Source organism: Anarrhichthys ocellatus, unplaced genomic scaffold (assembly GCF_004355925.1).
Source record: "Anarrhichthys ocellatus isolate YVR2014 unplaced genomic scaffold, GSC_Weel_1.0 scaffold26, whole genome shotgun sequence".
Taxonomy (NCBI): Eukaryota; Metazoa; Chordata; class Actinopteri; order Perciformes; family Anarhichadidae; genus Anarrhichthys; species Anarrhichthys ocellatus.
Genome location: NW_022280056.1, coordinates 182422 through 207612, shown reverse-complemented (window position 1 = coordinate 207612; position 25191 = coordinate 182422). Strand labels below are relative to the sequence as shown.

The window sequence follows — 25191 nt, the reverse complement described above, 5'->3', positions numbered from 1 at the left end:
CTGGTAGGCTGCCACGTATCACACAAATAGGACTCATGTCCATCTCAGTGTCTCACATGTAATATCTGTCTGCTCTTTTAGACGGTTACTTAAAAGAAGAAAATGAAAAACGGAACGTGTATATGTAAAGCTAAACTTACATCTTCCTGCTGTGCATAAAGAGCATTTAGTCTTAGAACAAGCAGCACAGAACGCTGAGCCAGTGATTCAAGAACCCACTAGAACTGTGGAGCAGACGAGACGTAGTTTGTCACATTTAGACAAACGTTTAACACGGTATCCATGGTAAAGTCAACCTAAATATATTTAACCCCTTTTAATTTATTATTAAATCAATAATAGAGAAAAAGTGTTAATAATTTGCTATGTTTTCAGAAAGGAAACAAAATAAACAACCTTTAAATGCAAAACAACAGTTTTATTGTAATACACAGGATTTTGTTCTGCTGCGCTCATTGCCTGCCAGGCACATCAACACTCAGGGAGAGGGAGGGGGAGGGGGAGGGCAGGCCGGCACCAGAATACCATTAATGTGCATCATGAATTGGGTGAAAAGATTTTTATCAATGAGCCCACCTGGACTCAGGCAGGCCACGAGATTGTCCAGACTTCACACGTCTTCAGCCGTTTTAATTTAAAACATAAACTGAGGCCTACCTCGAGCACAACAGGCGTGTTCTCAGATGAAGCAAAGCAAAGAAGAGAGAGCAGAGAAGTACCTGCGTAATACAGACGCGTACAATCAAAAACGGAATTTTCTTTAAGGAAGCAGAAATATTTAGCAGTAAACAATTGCATTCATCTTTGTTTCATCGTCAATTTTTGGCATCTATCCTTGAACAGAGAACAAATTATTAATGTTAGACACATGTTGAAATGACGGGATGATTAGTGAGAAGGCAGGAAAGATGACAAGATGCTGAGCTGATATAAGGCTTCATTGGTTGTAGTCCAACACATCCATTATTTTATAAAACTGCAAAACAAAAGGTTTTATGTAGCAATCCAATAACGATCCAGCAACACCTAAAAAGGTGGCACGAGTGGAACTCCCTGAAACGTGTTACATTGATGCATTTACCCCCTCTGGATAGAACGGTAACATAATAAGGTTTAAAACAAGCACCTTCAAATTCAAGCAAATGCCTGCCGTGAATTCTATAAACCAGGATTTTCTTAAATCCAGGACTGTTTGAAGCTGATCATTGTACGAGCACGCCAACGATTTAACGTTTTCAAAAGGACAAACTGTCTTAACCCAAACTACATTTACAAACACAGAAACAGTGAAACAGTATATTGTGATTGAACAGTGTTACAGTTAAAGTGATTAGCTAATAGCTGGCCTGTTGATTGATTGGTGATTGCAGGTTTCATTGAAGAAGAATTAGACAAAGAGACAAGAAAAAGGGCTGAAAGTGCAAGAAGTTGAGGACAACATAGTTGAAAAGGACTCTGGTGAGAAGAACAAAGATGCCTGCTCTGTGTTTGAATGTACAGGTGTTGCAATAAGAGAAGACTGACAGGGGAGCAGACACAGAGAGCATGGACACCAACAGGGAGGAGATGCGTGTGTTTAGCTGATCAGTAGAATACCACACTAGACTTTCCTCCGGGGGGGTTGAGGACCCTGTTGTGAGAGCGAGGCTTGGGTCCCAGATGAGGCTCGTGGTTCTTCGCCTCACCGGTCGGGTCTGTCTCCTCAGGAGGTGAGGAAGGGGAAGATGAAGATGGGGGCTCAGGATTAGGAGTGGCTGGGACCACAGCAGGCTCCTCCTTGGCTGGCACGGGAGATGGTGTGGGGGCCACTTCCTCCTTCACCTCAGGCTGGCTGACCGGGGGTTCTGGTGCTGAGAGAGGACAAAGAAAGTGTCTTACAGAAATATCCTAAAAGTATAAACACCTATTTCCAACTGGAATATATAATAGAAACTCCATTTTTAGAGTCACATCTCAATGGAATGAGAGTTAACCAAAGGGTGCAAAACTCAAAATATACATTTTATTAGTCTTAATTCTAATCCCTGTGATCTACATAACAAAACCCTTTCACACGTTCAAAGTTACATTGAGTAGGATGAGTCGGTATAAAACTAATCTCCCAAAAAGAGTAGACAGTTTCCTTTATGTAACTCACCAGGTGATGATTTGGTTTCGGGTCCCACATTTATATTGTCCTGAAAATAAAGAAACAGAGATAAGAGTATTCTCCCTGTGTGATCACCTTAAGGACTTAATAAAAACAGGCTCTCTTCTTCATGTTACTTAAATAAAACTAAAGTAGTGTCGCAAAACAGTGCAACTTCAAATTAAAGTAGTTGTCGTGTCTCTTGAAAAGAAGATTATAATCTCAACACGACTTTAGCTGGTTAAATAAACAGCCTCAACATGTTTACAGAAACCTGGTGATTTTATTGATTTCTTAAGAAGTGGCTGTTTGGAATATATTTGGGTCACTGCTGAGATCGTTACAATAGACTCAGCAGTCTAGCAGTACTCTGGTTAAACAAACACTATTGACCGTAGGGAGGACTGATTGATACACTAGTCGTATGTTCAAGTCTTACAAGATAAAATGAGTTATACAAGCAGACTTTTGGACTTTAACTGCACAAGAGGTGGTGGGGGGGAATATTCTTTTTTTAAAAGTAGTGAAAAGCAATCGAATAAAAATAATCAAACCTCAGGCAGAGCGTATAAAATGTGGGTGCATGGCCTACCTTTGGCTTATTTGGGTGGCTTTGGTTTCGGCTCTGGGCCTGTTCTGCAGCACCGAATATGTCGCTGGTTGGTCCACCGGGAGGTTTGTGTCTCTGCTGCCAAGCTGGAGGTTCAGGATCCCCGAATATTCCGCTACTCTTCCCACCTACATAAAGTATCACCAGTATGCGTGTTATGTTTTTGCAGCAGCGACAGCGTCGTAACAGCACACTCTTCTTTGTAACATTTAATTTTGGTCGGCTCGTGAACTGCCCTGACCACAGATTTATGACACGTTTATATATTTTGACATCTAAATTGAGCTTATTTATGACCAGTCACCCTTCAGCATCAAAACATATTCATGAGAACATTATGGTGTGAGATAATGTACACATATTCCAGTGGGATGCTAACACCACAGTGAAAAATAAAACAGATATTGCAGTCAGGGTGACTCAGCAGTCTTTTTTTAACAGCAGTCTGGACTGAAAACATTCTTGACTTTACCAGATACGCCACAGAATCTGGAGGTGGATTACTTTCCGGCACAGAGAACAGTTAAAGTGTTTATACTGAATTATCACATCATAGTAACACTTCTCACACCCTGGACATTGATAGAGGGTATAACTGCTCAGCCTCTGTACATCCCTGCTGGTCTGACCTGGAGGATTGGAGCGCCTGGGTACGCTCTGGGACTCCTCTGGTGGAGCGAACAGTTTAGAGGCCATCTTATTGGGTCTTCTTGATGCTGCAGCGTCGTCTTCATAGCCACCAAACAAGTTACTGGAGCCACCTCCGGGAGGCTGCAACACCCTGCAGGGGATGAAGTACAGCACCACTTTTAATAGGATCCTATCCAATGTATTCATCCCAGTCTCATTTAAATCAATTACCCCTGCAGCAGGTGTGACCTGGCAAAGACAGACTTAATGATGATGTAACGTTTTACTGGTTTACTCAATACTTGTCAGAGGATGTGGATCCCTGACAAATGTTATAAGTCACGGAGGTTCATGTATATTGATTACTGTGAGACACATTATGCTACTTTCGTACTACGTTGGCGAGTACAAAGGAGGGCAGTCTTTCACACTTCCGCAGCAGACAACGCCTGGTCGGTCGGTTAGCTTAAAAGCTAATTCTTGACTCTTAAAGTTTGCTAACGCGAGAAAACTCAAACCAAGCTAGCTCGAGCTGAGCAGTCACGAGCTTATCTCACTTATCACATCGCTCATTGCTAGTGTTAGGAAAGGTATTTAATGAAGGTAGTAGGAAAATAAGTTATGGTGCAAACAGCTACAAAGAGCTCCTGTCATGTAACGTTAACCTACATCGAGATAAGACGTTGACGGCCATTTCTCACAGAGATAACCAAGCTACACGGTAGTATTCTTTACCTGGAGCTTGGTTTAGTTCCAGTGTCCAACCCTTGAAACATGTTCGTCGAAGTCATAATTGTTTTTTTGTTTCCGAAGACAACTTCGTCAGTTTGCCAACTGGACGACCAGCAAGTTCCGCTGTCTGCGCGTGCCCAAAACTCCTGGTGAAGACTTTCAGATCCTCCCAACTGTGACACGGAGGAATATAACTGGTGCACTGACAATCTGCCGAGTAATGCTTGGTGCGCTCGTTTCTCGTTACCTGGTGCCCCTCCGGGAAAGTTTGATCACGGAATCCATTAGGTTTAAAGTCTTTTGAGACAAAACTTTTATTTGATTGCAATATTAATGAGGCCGTTGTATTTGTGTTGTATCTGTTAAACATGTAGTATATAAAAACAAAAAAACAAACAAAGGAAACTCCACCCTGCTGGTCGTTCACAGAGACCAAATCCGTGCACTGTTCTTGATATATGTCACTTGTTTTGTGACACCGGTGCGCCTGGTCTGAACAAAGGCAATGTGGGCCGAGTCTGAGATATTAACTAAAAATACGTGCAGATGCTATTGAATTAAAATCCCTTTGTACCACATTTTGTGTGCTTATTAACCGTCACGTTTGTATATCAGTGTTTCGTTTCCAGCCCTAAATATCAGATTCTGATTCCGTTTAGCCGGTCGTTCTCGGCGTACGCCAGGATAGACTACAAGCGCATTACTCTCTGTTTCACCTATTGATTTGATCGTCAAAATGCCAATCTCTTTCTGGGCGGGACTTATTTTTAAAGCGCCAAAAACCTACATTGTGTTGATCAAATGTTGTTGAAATAACGTTGTATTACGAGCAAACATGTTAGATTATTGAGGAGTCAAACTGGCTTTGAATTTTAAAAAAAGTTATTGGTAAACGTACACAGCATGACAGGAAGAGAATAGCAATTGGTCCAACGGCATAGTTGCTCTCACTAACAATTGGCGGAGCCGTCTGTCAATCAAATTCTAACGGTCGTCCTCGTGTATTTCTGACCAATCAGAGGATTTGTTTTCGAGTTGTAATGGGCGTGTCTAAACGCGTGCACAATCCAACCGCAGGAACTGTCACCGGTAACAAGCAACAAGCTGGACGGATGCCGTCAGCTAGCAGTGCTAGTCCGTGTCTCGATTATTAATACCACCAACAGGCTTCAACCTCAGGTAATTCTTAAACTTTCATTTGTGTTATCCATTTTACAAACTGTTTAAAGCTCAGCGTAAAACAATCATTATGTTACAAGCAGTTTTTGCCACGTTATGGCTTGTTTGAGTGCCGTAGCGCTAGCTAACCAACAACAGCATGCTAGGTACCACGTTCTATATGGAGCTATTGCGTGTATTTAATACAGCTTATTACAACGAAGTTAACGATAACTGTTAGTATAAATAACGTATCTATTATTAACTATCACCACATCGCACTCTTAGAGTGTTGTCACCCTTCTAGTATAAAAGCAGAGACAGTGGTTCGACAAAGGGAACTATAATCACTAGTCTGCTCGTACTATTAAGTTGTAAGGTCAATATTTAACTCTGTGAAATCAGTGTGATGCTGTAAGATTTTAGATCAACCTGAAGCAACATTAAAACAATAATTTGAGATTATGTGTGTTGTTTATATTATAGCTACATTCATCTATTGACACTACAATAACTTTGACGTTGTTAGATTCCAAGGAGCGAAAGTAAACATGAACAAACTTTACTAATAGTTCAGAGTTCTCACTGCTGTTAGATCAGTTATACATTGTGGCTGTTGGAATATGAGCGTTTGCATTAAGATGACTAAAAACAGGAGTTTAAAATCTGTGTGGGAATGTAGAAAGGGGGGCGTCCCTCATACTCAAACTGCTCATTTACACTTGATATTTCTTTATGTAGCTCTATCTTGCTGTCATCCCTCTGTGCTGTCACACTCCTGATTATTCAGAAAGAAATGGATTAGTAGATAATAATCGAGAAAATACAATGCTGCCATGTTTACACATTATAAATGTAAAGGTGTTGATGTGCACCGGCCACAGCCTGGTCCAGACAAAATGATTAGTATGTGTATGAGAAGATAGTAATGCAAGCAACTAGAGCATCGTCACAAAGCCTTATAATTGCAGGATGTATATGAAATACATTGTTTTGCAGACATAATTTCTGCATGCGATGGTGACGTAGTGACAAACAAAGTCCACTTGCGCACAGGTTAATACAACTATCTGTGCTTATCAATTCAGATGAGCTCCGCTGACATGTGCTACAGTAAAGTCCTATTCAGTGCATGCAGTAGATACATCTGATTTGTCAGTGTTTGTATAGTTTTAATTTATTTTTTGCAAAAATAAGCATTGAGTAAATGTTGCTGATAGAAAACAGTTGAACTGCGCAGAGTTCAGCTCAGTCGAAGCAGGAGCGAGTAGAGTGCAGAAAGCGGAGAGATCGCTCTCGGTTTTATTATGCTCCATTTGGACAGTAGTTGCCAATCTAACCGGTCGGACTCATGGTGAAAAGGAAGAAGACGTCGCCTACTAGCGAAGAGCACGACAATGGGTAAAAATATGTTTAAAATAAACACTTTATTTAGAGGTCGAATGCAGCGACGGGCTTCGTCGTCGTTTCTGCAGGGCGCTAAACTGAAAAGCGCTCGCATTTGAATTTAGTTGAAATTCAACCGACAATATTGGGCATTTGAGTCGAAAGACACTCAGTAAAACACCGCCGCCAGTTACTAAACTGTTTTGGTTGTTGAATGTAATTTATCTGAAGACGTTTAATGCATATATTTGGTGTTGTTTTGTCGGGACTGGAGAGGGGATTTGAAACAAACAGCGGCGGCCATGTTGAGAGACAGTGAACGTCGTCTCTAGAAGTTAATTTCACACACCGCTTTGCCCCTAATGTGACAAATGTTCCTTGATATGTGTGTTGGCAGCATGACACTGGGCTCCAGGGAGGGGATCGGTGTCGATGGGAGGACGAATCCGTCCAGAAAGCCCGAAGGTTGCGACGAGGAGGAGAGCGGAGAGCAGGCGAGCGAGGAGCGCAGTACAAAGGGAGACGACGGAGTGGAAATTCTTAATCCATCAACTACGGCTCTCAGCCCCGGTTCAGCTCCGGTTCTACCCGCCTCTCCGCAGAACCAACCCGGACTTGGCTCAACCCAGCATGCCCAGACCTCGGCGGAGCCCGCCCCTCCGTGTCACGACCAGCATCATTTTCTCCGATCGAGCGTCCGACCTCCGAGCAAGCGGATCCGGAAGGATTCAATCGGCTCGACTATCAATGGACACGGCGGGGCAAAATCGAAAGGTACTGGATGTTACCAGCTCAGAGAAAAGTGTGCATAGGTGGGATCAGCAGGGGGTCTGCCCTCAGTTGTCACTGTGGTTCCACTGTGTTTATCAGTGATGGCTAAACTGATGCTGGCTTTGTTGTTCTCCCTCCGGGACACCGGGTCGTACTCCGGGTCCAACCCAAGTTGTAGAACCATCCTGTGGACAATTTCTGTGAAACATCATAGAGTCACACAGACCACAACTTACATTTGCAATTACGTTTCAGTTAGTGTTTCTTGGAAACTTGCTGTTACGGGTTTACAAACACTGTTTTGAGTGTAGATAGAATAAATCAGTGTGTAAAGACTTCAGTGTGTCTGCATGGGAATGAGAGCAGCATCGTTATAGACAGTTGCTTGCACTTTTACTTTATTTTTTAATATTTTCAGCAAATAGAAAAACAGAGCAGACTGAGCTTATTGCCTTCAACTATTTAACTGATCCAACCAGGAGGTAAATTAGCATTTTTTAAGCATTTCCTCATTCAATGATTTTGTTTTTCACTTCCAGATTTTGTGAGGAATTATTATGGACTTGTTTCAGAGTGTATTATTATTCTGCTCTGTTGCTCTGTTTTTTTTCTATCCTGAAAATTGGCATCCAAAATGAGTGTGACTCTGATCAGACAGAACGTTTACAGTGTAGTGATGAGTTGGTCTGCTCTGGCAGGTATGACTAGTGCATTTCTATTATTGTTGTTAGAAAGAGACTCTGATTGTTTCATCAAATGTATATTTAGATTGTCCAGGTGTTGACCAAGGAAGCCCTACTTATTTTTGATATGTTGCTATATTGGTGCACATCTATTTTCAGAGAGACACATCTAGGTCAGTGCCTATGACCCACAGAGATTTGTAAATGAACTCCCATTTGTGCTGAAAATCGAAAGCAAAACAGCCTCTGCGGTTGTGTTCATGCGTCTGGCATTGTACTCTGTGCCGGGGTAAACACAGCCATCGGGGAGGCTCATCAGGAGTTGGTTTTGGACCCGTGTACTGTGGACCTGGCCGTAGGGACTGATTGCTTTTCCTGCCTCCTTGCCAGAGCTGAACCACAGAAGGATCAGCTCTGCAGGTTTGTGCAGTGTAGTTTCAGTGGGTGGCTTTGTGCCCATGCATTTTAAAATCTCCCAAAAAACCACAAACTACTATTTTTTTCTTTCCGTGCCATACAAAACAACTCGTGCGATGAACCAAAACATTTGTCTCAAATCTTACATCTTTGAGTCTCATACTGAAGTTGTATTTTTTCCCTGAATGTTTCATGACTGATGGCTCCTGTGTCTGTGTAACACAGGGGCAGAGAACGGCTCTTCCTCCCAGGGGACAGTGGGACAGTCGGGGCCAGTGGCCGGATCCACAGGGGGAGTGTCGAAGGCCTCCAAGGGCCAGGGGTCTGCTGAGAAGGAGGAGCAAGCTGGTAACCAGAAGAGGGCTCGTCGGCAGTGGGAGTCGTGGAGCACAGAGGACAAAAACAGCTTTTTTGAGGGCCTCTACGAGGTAAAGGGCGGAAGCAAATAGATTGTCATGTGGCACAACTTTAACTTTAAGTGTTGCGATTTATTTTTGACATCTTGTACTCAACTCTTAACTACTCCGGTCTCCAGCATGGGAAGGATTTTGAGGCCATCCAGAACAACATCGCAATGAAGTACAAGAAAAGAGGCAAGCCAGCCAACATGGTGAAGAACAAGGAGCAGGTTCGCCACTTCTACTACCGGACCTGGCACAAGATCTCCAAACACATCGACTTTGCCAATGGTGAGCTGCCCTTTATCTTTGTCAGCCAATAACAGGTGGGACCTGACGGAGTCTCAGTGAAGGTTTGAGGGAAGAACAGATTTTATTTCTAAGGGTTCAAGCTCCACATAACGTATTGTTTTACAATAATAACGTAACACTTATACCATCTCATCTTGACCCACTTATCCTGTTATGTCCATTACGAATGTAACATGGCAGTCGTATGTGTCCGGGGGTTGAAAAGAGCTGTTTATATTATTCAATCTGTATGTCATTTCTTCCTGTTTTTTTTTTTTTTTTTTTTTTTTTTTTTAAAAAACAATTCCTACACTGATGTTGAAACAGCATTTTGTTAGGTCGGTAAACTTTGTCCCAAAATGCATGTTAAAAAACCTCCAGATGAGCTTGAGCTGCTCTCCTCTTCAAAAAGCCCTCAGTGTCACGGTCGTGTTATCTCTGTGTAGCATGCACATGTTTCCTGAATTCCTGTTTACGGCACCGTTGTGACTCGTGCCACCTTTTCTCCTCAGTGTACTCCAGAGTGCTGAAGAAATCCTCTCAAGAACTGTACGGCCTCATCTGCTACGCCGAGCTCCGCAAAAAAGTTGGCGGTTGTAAGTGAAGGCTGTGTTTGAATGCATGACTTTGTGAATTTGTTTTGTGTGTGAGTGTTATACTGCTGTGTTAGTTTGGGGCACAAGGGATGCGATGAAACACTGCACCCTCCCAGTCATGGGGGACAGCTGCTCCTGAGGGACGATGTCATAAACAGCTCTGTGCTTTGTCTTTGACAGTAATGGACGATAAGAACGTGTCAAAGCTGAACGAACTAATCCAACAAGGGTAAGTCTGGAGTAAAATCAAAAAAGAAAATTGCACTGCCTACTCACACGGTTTTCAGTTTTTATGTTAAATAACACGGGCTCAACACAGAGATTATCATGCATGCAGTTTTTGATTTTATGTTCTACATCACAACACAGATACGCTTTCACCGTCCGTATGAGGACATGATGACATAAGTCAGAGAAACTTACATCAGCAGCAGGAACACTTATCATAATTAAATATGACCTACTGCATGGCTACGGCAACAGTTCTTGTACAATTGTAAAGCTTATTCTGTGACGTGTATGCGATTTCCCCAAAAAAAGTTTTCCTAAACATTAAAGCGTTCGCTGCTGTTCTGTGTGTTCGTCCAGGGCCACCACGGTGCGCTCCAAAGGGAGGAACCTGAGAATCAAAGCGCCTATGTGCCGAGCGCTGAAGAAACTCTGTGACCCAGATGGTGAGCGTGAATCACAGACCCACACACAGAGTACATACGTACGAAGTAAACAAACATCATCGCTGTAAATATAAACCACAGTGACGGTGAGGCACAGGGTTTTTGGGGGCGGGGTTTTGGCAATAACAATGGCAGCGTGTGGGCTAGTGTTGTTTCCATGGAAACACTGTGGGAGCCAAGTGAGGAGGAGGAGGAGGAGGAGGAAGATGATGGAGATGACAGGTCTGACCGACTAGCTTCTGCCCCTCTGTTAAAAAACAGCCACTCACTCAACTTAGTTGCATTGTCAGCTGTATTGTACTGTTCATGAAGTACGTTAGTGGCTCTTTAGGTTCAGTACATTGATGTTATTTCTGCTCTGTGTTATACCTTCATACTGTCGCACGCTGACTCTTGCTCTTTAAAAACACCTTTTCTCCCGTGAGATCTTTGTTGGTGTTTCTCATTCAGTCTCATTGTGTCTTTGCGTCCTTTCAGGAGTGAGTGACGAGGAGGACCAGAAGCCAGTGCGTCTGCCCCTGAAGGTGGCAGTGGAGCTCCAGCCTCGCAGTAACCACTCCTGGGCCCGCGTTCAGAGTCTCGCCCACAACCCTCGCCTCAGGTCAGGCATGCCTGTTAACTGATGCCTGAGTCTATTACCAACAAACACAATCGATTTGTTCATAATTTAGTCCAAAGCAGAACTTGGAATTCATTTTTAGTTGCTCGTTTGATGCATGTTGGCAACTGAAGGACGACAAAAATAAAACATAAGAACAAAATCTTGTGTTTGCTTTGGAAAATAGTCAGCATAAATCCTGAGTATATTGTACAGTATGTTTTAAGTTTCCCGGATCAATAAAGTGAATCTATATTCTCCTTTTTGTATTAATTTAGTGTGGGACCTAAAAGTGCTTTATGTGTTATGAGCAGAACAACTAAATCACCCAGCCCGGTGCGGTTCTGCACCATGTTACCACGGCAGCTTGTAAATCAACACTTATCTCTTTCTGTCTTTTCCATAACAGGATGGTGGTGGAGCTCCACAGGAAAGTCTCCAGCCTGATTGATTATCTGAAACAGAAGTGGGCGTACCAGGACCAGCGGATTGTATCCTTTTAAAACCTCATATGATTTTTAGAGCAGTATTGATTGCATTGCAGTTTAGAAAAATGTACGAGAGCGCAAGTCTGTGATACAAGCTTGACATGTGACAGTGGAGCAGAGCGCTTCAGCAGTAGATATCTGTGAACTGTAAACATGCCTCTTTCTGTCATTCATGTGTGAGACCTTGACACTGGACGCTTCAGCTGAAGAGCCTCATGGAGAGGGAGGCTCTGGAGGTCGGCCCATCCAGCACAGCCTCTCCCAGCAAATTCCAGCAGGACGATCTCTTTCTTTACCCCGCTGAGAGCAGCACTTTGACCACACTGCCTGGCGTGGCACGTGTCGTGCACTCCAAGGCCTCCTGCACTGTACACTGGCTAGAAAGTGGCAAGAACCGGCCTAATGCCAAGGAGTTGCCCGCTGCTCAGATTCTGGGTATTCACACGGCTCCACCACTTCGGACTGGCCCTAAATCTGGACGGGGGGGCGCCGCCGCCACCGCCGGTGCTTCAGTGACTGGGTTGTGTGATAGTCGACGAACTGAGCCCCTTAACCCTGAGCCTTCACAAGACTGCTCTACAAAGGTAGAGGAGAAGAGACCTCAGTCTGTTTCTGTCCCCGCTTCCTCTCTGCAGACTGTGGCTCTTAGGGAAGAGGGAACTGGGATAGGACCCTCTGAAGGGGGGAAGATCTCTACTGGTGTGAAGGCCAGTAGTGGTTTAGCAGTGACCAAAAGCATTGAGAAGTTGTGTAGTGTTACAGAAAGCCCATCTGAGCCATGCATTGAGGAGCAGAACACCAGCACTTCCTCCCCAGAGGCCCACCAGACTCCGCCAGCCAAACCTCCAGTCACTGGCTCCGAGGAGGGAATGTCGCAGGGCTCTGCACCGGCAGCCAAGGAACGGGCTGTCGAGCAGATCAGAGGGGAGGGCTGGAGCGCGCGGGACGCCGAGAACGTCACCCTGGCTGAGCTCTACCTGATGTTCGGGAAGCCCGGCAAGCTGCTGCTGGAGTACGAGTGGCAGCCCATTGCGGTTCCTTTCAACAACCAAGAAAACGGACAAGCCCAGCTCAAGCCCATCAGGACACAACACGTTCTGCGCTGCCTGCTCAAGCTGGTTGCCACTGAGGTCAATCCTAAACCTTTGGTAGGGATTAACTGTTACTTCTTACTATATTGTTTCCAGTTGCCAGATATCCATTTTATCCTGTATTTAAAAAAAAAAAAAAAAAACATCTGAATGTCACGATTATTTGTGAAGATTTGTTGCAGGAGGTGTCTATAATGTATCTCCTCCTCCAGGCTCCAGAGCTGTGCTCCACTGCTCCATCCCCACACAAGACTCATCAAGAGGAGCAAAACCAGGCCCTTACACCTCCAGGGAAGGGCCCCATAGCAGGTGTTCGCAGCCCCAGCTGTGGCCGGCAGCAGGCCTCTGTCCGAGGGGCCCGGCTACACCTGCCAACTGCCGGAGTCTCAGGTATTCAAGCAGGTATTCAAATGAACGCAAAGAATCGCTGGATGCTGTTCAATGGTTTTCTTCATTATCCTCACATGACATCTCTTACCTGTTTCTCCCCTCTTAAGGTGGACGTAACCTCCCCCGCTCTCTGCTGGGGTCGACGGCGGGCAGCGACGCAGAAAGCAGTGTGTTTGCGGTTCCCACCACGCTGCCCCCTAACAGCTCGCGGCACAACAGAATGTTTTCCCCCAACAAGGAAGCAGAGCTAGCCCTCAAACAGCAGCTCGACTCTATCAGTGTAAGGCTGGGCAATGCAGTATTTTTTACACCAATTGTACAACTGACTAAATCGGTACATCGTCCACACGCACAAATGTTAATGTGCTCTGTTTTGTTTTTCCAGATGCAGTCAGATCTTTTCCTTTCAAGACAGAGAAAACCTCGAAACAGACAACTCCGGAAACCACTTGTAGTTCAGGTAAGAGAAGAACAGAAAGGTGTTTTACTTTATCTATTCTGTTGTATCGCAATGAACACCAACACGTCTCCAACTTATAGTGTTGTGGAATTGGTTGACTATTTGTACTGTAAATGTCATTTTAGTGCTTCTCTGTGCATTTAGTTCAGTTGCTTCTGTCTCATCCACAGCGAACACTTCTACCGCGAACGACAGGAGACACTCCTCAGCATGTCTGCTCCTTCTCCATCCTCTCCAACTCCTCTGCCACAGGTACTCCTCAGACATCCTGATCCTACAGTACACGTTACTGTCAGCAGAAGATCGACATGTTTCAATTATTATACTTTTCCCTGCAGTGTAGTATAAAACTGCCAGACTTGTGTTCTTGACAGTAGGTCCTTGAAAGTCCAACATGCTCTTTGTACATAACAAAATGTCATTTCTCATTTTCAACAACCATTCTGCTAATCTCCCGCCCTCTCACTTCCTGTTTCTTCCCTCAGGAACTGGATCTTTCCGGCCAATCCACACTCGCCTGGCTCCTTCCTCCCGCCCCCTCCTGTCCAAAGCTTCCCCTTCAGCATCCAGCTCTGCAGCCGCCAGCCAGCTCTCCAGTATGTTGTTTTCATTATTTCATCTATTTTCAAACTAAATTCTAGATGCAGTATAATTCATGTTGTATTAGTTTAAACTTTTCTTGTCCTCTTATGACATGGCTCCTTCACTTAATGCGCTCAACAAGACTACTAAAATATTAATCCATGCAAAGACATTTTTTGACCTCCACATTGTGAGTCGGTTGGATTTTTTACAGTTTGTATACTTTTGTTCTGCCATCTCAGAGTCCTAGTTAAGATATAGTCTTTCCTTTTGTAGGATTATGTTACTTTTGTGTAAGACGCTGTGAATTCTCTGGATTTTTATACAAAATTGAGTTCGTTTGAAATGAAAAGGATTTAGTTGTTAACTCCCACATGATCTCTGACAGTCGATGTGGTTTGAACAAACACTCCTTTGTGCCGGAGTAAAAAGACAAAAAGAACATTCTTCCAGCTCCTCACTGTTCTCTCATGTTTTCCCTTTTTTATGTTCACATTGTTGCTGAGTTTACTCTTTTTTTTGGTGCATCCCCCACATGCTCAGTTGCTATTGATACTTGTCAGGTACAGTGCTGATGTGTTTTTAAACTGTTGCTTCTCTCTCAGGTGCCATTGGCCTGGCTGCTAAGTCTGCAGGTATCATCCCCGGCAGTCCCCATCGGGAGCTGAATTCTCCCGCTGTTGATAACGGCTCCCTGCTCCACACCGCACCCGCTGTCGATGCTGAACCAGACGCTCGACTCCTCCAGCACAATGCCCCAGAGGTCAGCAGCACACACTTACATACACAAACTGACACACAGATGAGTACTTTATAACTACTTTACTGTGAGGGTGAAGAAGGACTCCATTGACGAAGGCCACAGAATAGTATTGCCTGTGTGTGCAGGCCCTATTCACAGGTAGTGGTACAAGAATACGATGATTGCTGACTGCAGTTATTAGTGTAACAGACAATAAGATACTGATGTTGAGTCGGACCCCAGGCTTGGTCCTCGCTAGCTGGGTAGAAAACACATGCATGTTGCTCTGAAAACTCATCTTTTGAGGAAATAAAACCTTAAAAAAATCTAACAAAGCAGCCCCAATAAGTGTTCAACTTGTTCCTTTTACAGAATGGTCACCCTCCACCTCCTGGACAGACTGGTGGCGGGAACTCTCTCCTCCCTCCGCCCAGCGTGGCCTCGCTCCTGGACATCTCTCTCCCCGGCCCCCCTGAAGAGGCTCTAGCCCCCGGAGAAACCCAGACACACATCAGTGACTCCCTCATCGAGCTCGCCATCAACTCTGCCCACTACGGTGTGTGCGGGTTTCTATCCTATATGCTAACATTACATTAGTTTGCATTATGTTGACGTGCAACCAACTATCTCAGTTCTGAGAGGCTCACTGAGCACTGTGTGCGATCTAATGGCGGTTTGCCTGTTATGCTGCAGGCGAGGAGGCCGCTCTCTCTCCAGCCAAGCTGAGCAACAACGACGGCTCCAAACTGTTGGCCTCGTCTCCCTCAGTCAGCCCGTCCAGAGGCTGGATCCCGTCGCCCAGCCACGACCCCCAGTGGTACCCCAGCGACTCATCTGACTCCGCACTGGGATGCCTCCTCTGTGAGTCTTTTTCTCTCCTCCATAATTAAAAACAAGCACATACTAGTACAGATCTTCTTTGTAGCTCTGCTGAACACTGCTGTGTGTTTCCTAACCAAAGAGTTGATACTAGAAATGACAGTTAAAGCTTGAGAGGGACAAACAGACTGATCTTTAACGTCAGACAGATTCACAAAAGAACAACTAAAGTAACACATTTTAACACTTTTATTCTCTTATTAATGCACAATAACACCGACACACCTGTGGACTTCCTCTTGCAGCGATGTCCCATAAAGAGGACGTTGTTTCCACTCTGTCCCTTTTATTCACGGTCCATCTCTTTTCCCTCCAGCCAGCATGGTCTCTCCTGATAAGGGCAAGCGGACCACCCTAACCCCCTCCGGCCCCTCCAGCGGCACAGCTTTGCTTGGTCCCAGTCTCCTGGACTGCAACTCCCATGATTCCTTTCAGTCCCGTGGCCTTCCTGATGCGGCAGAGGTACGTTCTTAGTATTGAGTCTTTTACAAAATAGCTAATTTGCTATTCTTTTTCAGTTGAACACTCTGCCAGTCTAAAAATTGGCTTCCTTGAAAATAGTTTGACCTTTTTGGAAAATAGTTAAATTCACATTCTTGAGTGAGATGAGAAGATTGACACCACTGTCATACATTAAGCTACAGCCAGCTTAGCTCTGCATTAAGACTGCAAACAGTCAGCCTGGCTCAGTCCAATGGTAACAAAGTCCATCAAACTATTCTTTTATTCCAGACGTCCCTGGAGGGAAAGAAAAGTGGATTTGAATCTCTTTTCATTTGTCTTAGCTGCTGCTCAGGCTGTTGTCATTACTGTACATTGAAAGCTCTTTGGTTGTGCTCGCAGATGGACTCTCAGCTTGCTTGTATGATGAGTGAGAGCAGCGTGGACTACATTGCTCGCTTCAATGACCTGGCTCAGGAGCTGGCAGTGACTGAGCCCTCCATCCCACCACCCTGAGGTGGAGAGGACCCACGGCCATCTGGAGGACATGAGTTTGTCTCCTCGCCGTCCCCTCTACTTTGGAGAAAAGACGCTCCCCCTCCCCCCCGCCCTGTTTGTAAAAGTGCAATAATAACAGTGAACCTTGACCTTTGTTCAAAGCGAGTTGGAAACTTGTTGGTTTCACTGAGCTGTTCTTTGAATTGAAACGCCCTTTAAAAACAAACACTTTAGAAAAACAAATGCGTTTACAAAACACGACCTCATGTACAGGAAAATACTATGCCATATTTGAACAATAATATTTTGACTGATCTTGTATGTCTCTTCCTGCTCTTTGTTGTGTTGTTGTCCGTCTTCTATTCTCTCAGATTAAACCCACAAAATGTGTAGTTCAGATCCCGATTGCTGGAGGGTGGTTTAGACAGTAATGGTGGTGAGAAGGGCTTGAATGTGGCGAGATACTTGTTTCTATTCCGTAGTTATTGTGGCCTCGGTTGGAAAAGTCGAGTACGACACAGCGGGTAAAGTAGGAACTACTGCCCTCCTTTTCACAGGCTTTTGATCAGTTCAGGTTTTATTGGATGCATTTTTAGGAACGTAGCCTGCCGCGCGTGTTTGGAATCAGGTCTGTCATTCCTCACGGTCAAATGTTACATGCAAAATGGCAGCTTTTGTTGGTTGACTTTACTACTTCTCTTGAAATCACATTGGAGTTGCAGATTATCTTTTTTTTAATGTATGTTTTTAATGTATGTTGAGATGATAATAGCGATGCAATGCTCTTCAAGGTTGGTTTGTTATTGCGTAAAAACAGGTCGACATTTAATTTTGATATTTTTAATAACCTTGTCATAGTTTGGAGTAGTTTTACTTTAGCTCTCTTGCTGGTATCAAAGAAGCGAGTCGAGCGTTTAAACCCAGAATGTGATCGACCACGTTTTCATTTTTATTGACTGGGAACCATTGAAAGTTCCCAGTAGTGTTGCACTCTGTTTCAACTCCACAACAGCGAGCAGTAACAAGTATGGAATGATATTAAACACTAAAGCCATAGTTTTGAGCTTTTTTTTTAAGTAGTGATCTTTAACCAGTAAAACCTGATTGGTTGTGTTCAAAACATTAAAACTCCTCCATTGACTCGATCCTAACGAAACACTCTCCATGTGGCGAGGTTAGAGGTAAATGGATGCTTTTAAGTGCTTTCCCCATCACAGCAAACACACACCTACCGCATACTCATTGCATCCAGATTGTTTCTGAATTTTTAATCAACCAGCATCATCAATATGCAGTATTGTGAACATTTTGTCTCGACAATGTGTTTAACTTCATCTCCGAGTGTAAATTGTAGGAGAGCTCTTATCATCATTCCACAAATGGGATTTTAAATGTTTGTCTCCGAGCACCTTGAGGGCTTTGACTCGACAAAGTAAAAGCTCTCGTGATGTTTACTCATCTTCACACACTAGATACAATGAAGATGACTCTTAATGAGGAATAAACAGCAGGTTTTTCTTTGAATCTGGCATGTTTTTTTTGTTTTTTTTAATCTTTGCTGAAGGATTTATTTGTACAAATGTCAATTAACTTCACTGCGCTTTTGTAACATAACGTGAATTGTTTGGATTATTTATTTTTAACATTTCAGAATTTTTTTTTTTGTCTAACTTAATATTAAGAAAGTGAAACTTAAAGTTTTCAGTTTGTAAAATGTGTTTTTATTCTGTGTATAAAGATGGTTATAAAAACCTGCTTGTTTGTTTTATTCATTTGTGTACTTTGTGCTAAAAACAGTTCAAATGCAAACTTTTAAATATTAGTATGTGGCCTTTGGGTTTTTACCAACAGAGAGTGGAGTGGTGTCTCTGCTGAACCGCTACTGAATACATTCTCACTCATCAAATCAGCTCATTTAATTAACAAGAATATACTGAACGGAAATATAAAACACCATTTCACAGTTAGTAAATGGAAACATTCCAAATGTGTCCCAGTTTATTTCCTGCTGCACTGTATGAGAATAACATCAGCTGACGGGATGTAAATATGGACCAAGCTGTTGCCTAACGGACCACAAAAAACACTACTTGACAGCGATAAGCAGCATTTCCTTCCTCTACGTGTATTAAAAGCACTTTGTTTACAGTGGCGTGGACTGTATGCCACACGGTACCGGTGACCCACAAACAACATGCCAGGTGCTGGACCACGTCTCCAGGACAGACATGAGATTGTTGACAAAAAGTGCTTTTTTCCCCTCCCATCTTCACTTGCAACAACAAACAATACTGTGATCAAGTCCTGCACTTTGGTGGATTAAGTAGTTTTCATATACTTGTTTCTGTTGTTTAGATGGACTGCAGTTCAGTGTCATGTTCACCAATTAAATCTCATCTGTTCTCTTTTTTTTCCGTCATTCAAATTTGATACTGAAGGCTTTTTAGATAACAGCTGACGACCTGGACGATATGTCCCAGACCTGACAGAATTACAAATTAAACGTCAATATTCCTGCAAATAGGTAACAAATTGTCAATTTGTCAATAACAGACGTTCCACTTTTAAACAGTGATTTCTGAGAACAAAGTGAAGTCCTGTCTGGTCAATGTCAGGTGTTAATCAAAACAAACTCCACATAGGTGCTGTTACAACATACAGGTTTCTGGTTTGTGTAACTGAGGAGCTTCATCTACTCACACCTCTGGCTCATCTGGCCTCCGTGTGAAGCAGTAACTGTCGTGTTTTTGGTCCATGTGCCTCTTAACGTGCGCTGTGAGCCTCGTGGTCCTCACCTGCTGCAGCGTCACTCGTCTTTGGGTTTCTGCTCCTTGCGAGCGCGAGAGGACATGAGTTTGAAGAAGAGTGCCGGCCACATCGTGCGGAGGTAAATGGCCACGCTGGGCAGAGGTCCTGCCAAAACCACGTCTTTGCTCCTGTGACGGACAGCCTTCAGAACAGCCTGAGCCACATCTCTGGGGTCCCAACCCGTCGCTGTGCTTTTATCCAAAACTGAAAACAAGTGTTGCACAAACAAGAGAGATCAATGATACCAGGGAGTCAATAGGTCAACTATTACAGAAAACAATTATATTGCTGGGAATGTGTCCCTTCTCTTTTGTTTCATAGCTTATTTTATCTTATATTTAAGCTTATAAATGAATATTTTTAGCCTTTTTATGTCTCTTTGTCATCTTTACTGATAATCGTCACACACACACACACCTCCGTACTTGGAGCCGTCTCCTGTGACAGCGTTGACCGACAGGCTGGTTCGAATGTACCCGGGACTGATCACGGTCACTGGGATCCCGTAGTGCTCGATCTCGGCCCGTAAGCAGTCAAAGTAGGCCTGGGTGGCGTGCTTTGAGGCGGCATCTGACCAAAGCGAGTAAAAACCAGAGTCCTGCTTCATTTCCAATCAAAAAACTCTTGTGTAGTTGTTTGCTTTGATGAAACGAGTGGAGACAACTTACAGGCGGATCTGTAAGGAATGGCTATCTTGCCCTGGACACTGCTGATGACAACGATGTGGCCGCTGCGTCGATGAACCATGGAGGGCAGGAGAGCTGTGAAGGGAGGAAAGAAGAAAGAAAGAGAAACAGCTGACTAAGGTAAAATATTGTGCTTCCTCTTCTGGGAAAATCTAGCTCTGTAATGTTTATGCTTCAACTACTTTTCTTCCTTATTTCAATTCAAGATCCTTTAAATAACTTCTGTATGGTTTGGCTCCCTCGTGTATTTATAACTTTGTAACTCACTAACCTTGAGTAAGAGCAATGGACCCAAAGTAATTTGTTTCCATAACATCCCGCTGAACTGAAAGGTGGGTATCCAGTATGTTGCCGCGATAACTGATTCCAGCATTATTGATGAGGACGTCCACTCGCCCGTAACACTTCAGGATCTCCTCTGCAGCTCGGTCCACTGTGTCTGTGTCGGACAAGTCGAAGACGACGGTGCTGGGAGTGTAAGTCTGGTGGTTGTAAAACACGTTATCGTTGTATTTAAATACGTCTTGCTGTAAAAAACAATTGCCCGACAGCGGCAAAAGTAAAGTTGACCGTTGAAGTTGACCTTAAGTTTATGTCAGGGCTACACACCTGTGTACACACCTGTGGTCGTGAGCTTGTTGAACTTGCTGTGAGCTCCTGGACCACCTGCTGCAGGCGGGCTGCATCGCGTCCACACAGCACCAGCCGGGCGCCTGCAGCGTGAAAGACCCGAGCACACTCTACAAAACATAAAAAACACACCTGTTGTTCATGGTGGATATCAAACCAGGCCGGCAAGTTAGCACATGCACCACGACACTGACACACGTTACTGTACGTTATCTTACTACCACCGAAGCGAAATCTACTGCTATACATCGATGTTACTTGGTTTGCAGAAACATCTACATGTAAGCTGAAGAGAAGAAGAAATGGAGGCCGACCTTTCCCGAGTCCAGAGCTGGCCCCTGTGATGACCACCACAGCGTCCTGCAGAGCCGCTCCTGGTCTGAGGCGGACAAGTATTCGATAAAGAAACAAGATCCCCGCACTTACTAAAACCAGCTGAAGAACTCCTCCTCCCATGACGCGCTCCATGTCTGACAATCACCCGGCCTGCAGACACGAGATCAAAAAAGATTTGTTTCGGAAGAGTTTCAATCAGTTGCTCCTGTACAGAGAAGTCACCCAACAGAGGTCTGTTTAAAACAGCACATTTTCACACAATACGTCTCTCGCATGACAAATGAACCAACAGCTAACAAGCAAAAAGTGATTCCTGTGCTCCATCAATGATGAATGATTAGTTAATCAATGGGAATTTAATTGCAGCTATTGGCTATTAAAATGTCAAGTTTTGGATAAATATTTTATTAGCTGAACTTCAGACTAAGTAAGAGATTTAAAGACATGACTCTGGTAACTCGTCATAACAATTTGTAGGCTGAATGATATATTGTTTAAAAAATACTGTAAAGCATATTTGATCATGAAAACCATTCCTTGTTGTAGTGCTGGTCTTTACTTCATAAACAAATAGAAAAGAAGAATAAAAACACCATAAAGGGCTTTAAACAAGTCAGTGTGACATTGTGTGTGTGTTCTGTCAGCTCTCAAGCCCCCATGCAGATTTATTGTGAATGTTTTAATGTGAAGTGCTTTTAACTAAGCCTCTTCCACTTGACCCGTCTCCAAAACACAACACAAACAACCAGCATGGCAACAGTGACAACTACCACCAAATAATAAGCACATGCGCACGCACACACCCCACACACACACACACACACACACACACACACACACACACACACACACAGGAAAAACAGTATAGTTTGAATATTTGTTCTTGTGTGTGCTTTATATGTACATATTCATGATTGTGAGCATAATGACTCAAGAACTAGACATTAAATGAACTTCATACTTACAGTTTTTATAAATTGCTAACATCATTGGTCAATACTGAAGACACTTTTTCAAAACACTTCATAGAGTCTGCATTACCAACATGCATCTTAGCCAAACAGTCAATCTCACCTACAAAATTTCCAACAATATCCTGTATTTTTCTAAATCCTTGCATATAGTAATTTACTTCTGCAAAATAAAGATTTGAAACAAAAAACAAAATCCTGAAATTCCAAATCTCTCAAAGAGAAAGAATGGTTTACAACAAGGTTAATAATTGTGCCCTATCTCATCAGAGACAACTGTTATTATATATTTCAATATATAATAATATATATATATATACGTGCCATCATTCTGTTTTGAAAGTTTTTCTAACAGTTTTGAAAACAGTGTGTTAGCATTTAAAAAATGTGCAACAAATAAATCGTGTTTTGCAGGTATTGGAGTATGAATGAGAAAAGAGTTCATGGATTTTTGGAAAATGTGGTTATTGAATGTAATTTGTGTGAAAGCAATGATAACCGATTCAAAGTTTGGTCGCATAGACTTCTGTTTCACTGACTGAGTGAAGAGTAAACCACAGGCTCCCCAGAGTATGACATCTGATTACATCTGCATATATACGCTTACTAACCATGACGTTAATTAGCAGGTTAATTTAGACGCTAGTTTAGAAGTGACAACAATGCGTGCACAACGAGGATTGGCAGATACTGCACAGACAAGCTAGCCGTGTGTAACTCATACGTGAACGGCTGGGCATGCTAATGCTAACGTTGACTAGCTTCTGCATTGTAATAAAACATTGATTATACACCAGCGTTCATGAATAGTTAGAGCTCACCTTGTTGTTGCTCTACTGTACAACACGGCGGCTAAAGGCGTCGGTACGAGCACTTCCGGGCTCGTCTGACAGGGACCCCACGTGCCGTACCAACGACCGTCTGTGTCACCCGCTAGGGATTGTGGGAGCTGGAGTTCGGTAAGACAGTAGGCTGACTGAGCGAGCACGATTGGGCTTGCCCATTTCTGTGTTTATCAGACACATATTCGTTGTCCAGGTTGGACATTGTAGGACAAAATAAGCAGCCAAATAAACCTAGACCTTTATTTTTAACCACGAAGACAAGACTTTGATTATCAAAGACAGTTTTTAAACTATTTGGGAATGTCTGGGCTGTTTTATATGGAAGCCCATTTCATTTCCGCAAGCAAAAAGAAAAAAAAAAAATCACAAAAAAAGAATTCTAATTATTATTTTTTATTTTTTGGCTGGTGGAAATTTTTTTTAAAAAAAGCTGACTTTTTTCACCCTGACAAAAAAAAAAAGATTTACATTTTTTTATGCTGGCGGGAAAAAAAAATTCTTTTTTTAAACTTTTTTTCTGCCAGCAAGAAAAAAATAAAAAAAAAGTTCCAGTTGCTGTTTATTGAAGGGCGCCGCCTCAGCCACCTTGGGTTTTATTCTTTATACTCCAGAGCTGCTTCTTGCTTAAAATTCTATTCAAGGGTGCGTTTGCTCAGTACAATCCATGTGAAACATCAAGCAATTCAAGTATTTCATGTGTTGTAAAGCCACGTATAAAGAAGTCTTCAATGTACTCACAGTACATTTATATGTCAAATGTAGAGTGACCTATGAAGAGCTGCTTCTATGACTCATCATTTCGAATTTCTATAGCAACTGGAAACATCTGGTCAGTGTTTTGGTTACAGATGGATGCACCAAAAGTGTTGGTGCATTTTTTTTATGGTGGTAGAAAAAAAAAAAAAAAAGTTATTTTTTTTAGTTTTTTTCTGCCAGCAAAAAAATAATTAGAATTTTTTTTTTTTTGGGGTGGACCTTTTTTTTGTGACTTTTTTTTTTTTGCCTGTGGAAATGGGCTTCCAAAGAAAACAATCTGATTTGGGTCTACGAGTGAAACATTGGACAAACATGATTATTCATGTGTGCAGTTTATCAAGAGAAAGTCTTGAATTATTCTAGGGCATCCTGAAAGGAGACAACATCTGGGTAACAACTGGAGAAGGGGCTGGGCAGCATTATGCCACCAGACCTTAAAACATGTGACAGCCAGTCCATCATTCAGCGCTCCTGCCAGCTGACAGATAATTAGCCTGCTCTGGTCACGAATCAGTGAGTTAAGTCTCAGGCCACCCTCTGCTTTAGTTCTGCTCAACCCATGAAAGTGTATGTGAGGTGAAAGGAAAATTAAATTGGAAAAATGTGCCTACTCTGCACTACTTTTTTTCAGTTGCAAATTGTGCAAGACGTAGCAGCAAGTCGATGTGAAAAGAAGAGCTGGGCAAAGGTTGCAAAGTCAATCTTCTGTGTTGTCCAATGTGTTGCTTTCATACACCGTCTTAAGCTTTGCCTGTAAGCACTATTTACCAAGTTAAACAATAGCATCTGGTTTTCAGCCACTGTCCGTCTAAACGTGTTAAAAATATCCTGTCAGAAATTGACAAAATATTGTGAAGTGAAGACCTTCACCCGTTTGTGATAGACTGCCGTCGATCACAGTTGTTTGTTGGCATAATGTGTGATCACAGTACACACTAAAACACCACAAGCAAGTTTACAATTTATTTAATACATTGTTTGATAGAGCTTTAAGGGATTTACACAAAATTCTTAGGAAACTTTTAATTAACATGTTTAAATCCTGCTGGCGAAGTCAACAATCCTTCTTCAGCTTGTAGTGGACATTTATACGTATAGTTTGAATCAGTGACCCTGACAACGTCAGTCTCCATATTCAACTAGTTCACATCCGAATTCCACTTTATTAAATCTTTACAAGTCTCCTGTTATATCACAACTCATTCTCCACTTTTACCTTCTTCTATGACCCCAAATTTTAAAACTGCTGATCGAGACAGCAAAGCATAACAAGCACCATGAGATAAACATACACAAGAATGAATGAATTTATAATTTGATGTGCAATTATCTGTAATGTCAAATCGTGTTTGTATTTTTAAATTTAACTATGAGGGTTTGGCTTGATGTCAATGTAATATACATTATTAGAAGCATGTGTAAAATGTGACTTTTCAAAAGTAAGTATTTTTGTAGTGTTTCAAAAAGACATTGAGCCACAGCATCGTCACATACAATCTTTCTTACACTCTCTTGA

The 25191-nt window shown here is 42.9% G+C and overlaps 3 protein-coding genes across 6 annotated transcripts; 1 reads left to right on the top strand and 2 right to left on the bottom strand.

Annotated features, from left to right (window-relative positions):
- Window positions 1-397: 397 nt before the first annotated feature.
- Window positions 398-4262, bottom strand: jpt2 (Jupiter microtubule associated homolog 2). Its single transcript, XM_031861869.1, has 5 exons — window positions 4104-4262; window positions 3368-3519; window positions 2721-2866; window positions 2138-2177; window positions 398-1850 (listed from the first exon to the last, which is right to left on the bottom strand). Exons 1-5 carry the CDS (start codon window positions 4157-4159, stop codon window positions 1585-1587), a joined length of 660 nt encoding a protein of 219 aa, XP_031717729.1. The 5' UTR covers window positions 4160-4262; the 3' UTR covers window positions 398-1584.
- A 926-nt stretch (window positions 4263-5188) lies between these two features.
- Window positions 5189-18792, top strand: cramp1 (cramped chromatin regulator 1). 3 transcript variants are annotated; one of them, XM_031862122.1, is made up of 20 exons: window positions 5189-5279; window positions 7042-7418; window positions 8741-8943; window positions 9051-9204; window positions 9717-9800; window positions 9981-10029; window positions 10389-10474; window positions 10952-11075; window positions 11482-11563; window positions 11764-12708; window positions 12864-13053; window positions 13149-13321; window positions 13427-13501; window positions 13672-13753; window positions 13987-14097; window positions 14689-14846; window positions 15198-15381; window positions 15519-15686; window positions 16021-16166; window positions 16548-18792. In XM_031862122.1, exons 2-20 carry the CDS (start codon window positions 7043-7045, stop codon window positions 16659-16661), a joined length of 3504 nt encoding a protein of 1167 aa, XP_031717982.1. In that variant the 5' UTR covers window positions 5189-5279; window position 7042; the 3' UTR covers window positions 16662-18792. The 3 variants fall into 3 exon arrangements, with proteins under 3 accessions (XP_031717982.1, XP_031717979.1, XP_031717980.1); XM_031862119.1 differs by lacking the exon at window positions 5189-5279 and adding an exon at window positions 5297-6659; XM_031862120.1 differs by lacking the exon at window positions 5189-5279 and adding an exon at window positions 5298-6659 and having other exon boundaries at window positions 12864-13041.
- Window positions 15313-22977, bottom strand: dhrs7b (dehydrogenase/reductase (SDR family) member 7B). Of its 2 annotated transcripts, XM_031862123.1 has the most exons (8): window positions 22896-22977; window positions 21082-21253; window positions 20747-20877; window positions 20409-20619; window positions 20120-20212; window positions 19869-20021; window positions 19439-19655; window positions 15313-16152 (listed from the first exon to the last, which is right to left on the bottom strand). In XM_031862123.1, exons 2-7 carry the CDS (start codon window positions 21233-21235, stop codon window positions 19450-19452), a joined length of 948 nt encoding a protein of 315 aa, XP_031717983.1. In that variant the 5' UTR covers window positions 21236-21253; window positions 22896-22977; the 3' UTR covers window positions 15313-16152; window positions 19439-19449. The 2 variants fall into 2 exon arrangements, with proteins under 2 accessions (XP_031717983.1, XP_031717984.1); XM_031862124.1 differs by having other exon boundaries at window positions 15313-19655; window positions 20759-20877.
- Window positions 22978-25191: the final 2214 nt, after the last annotated feature.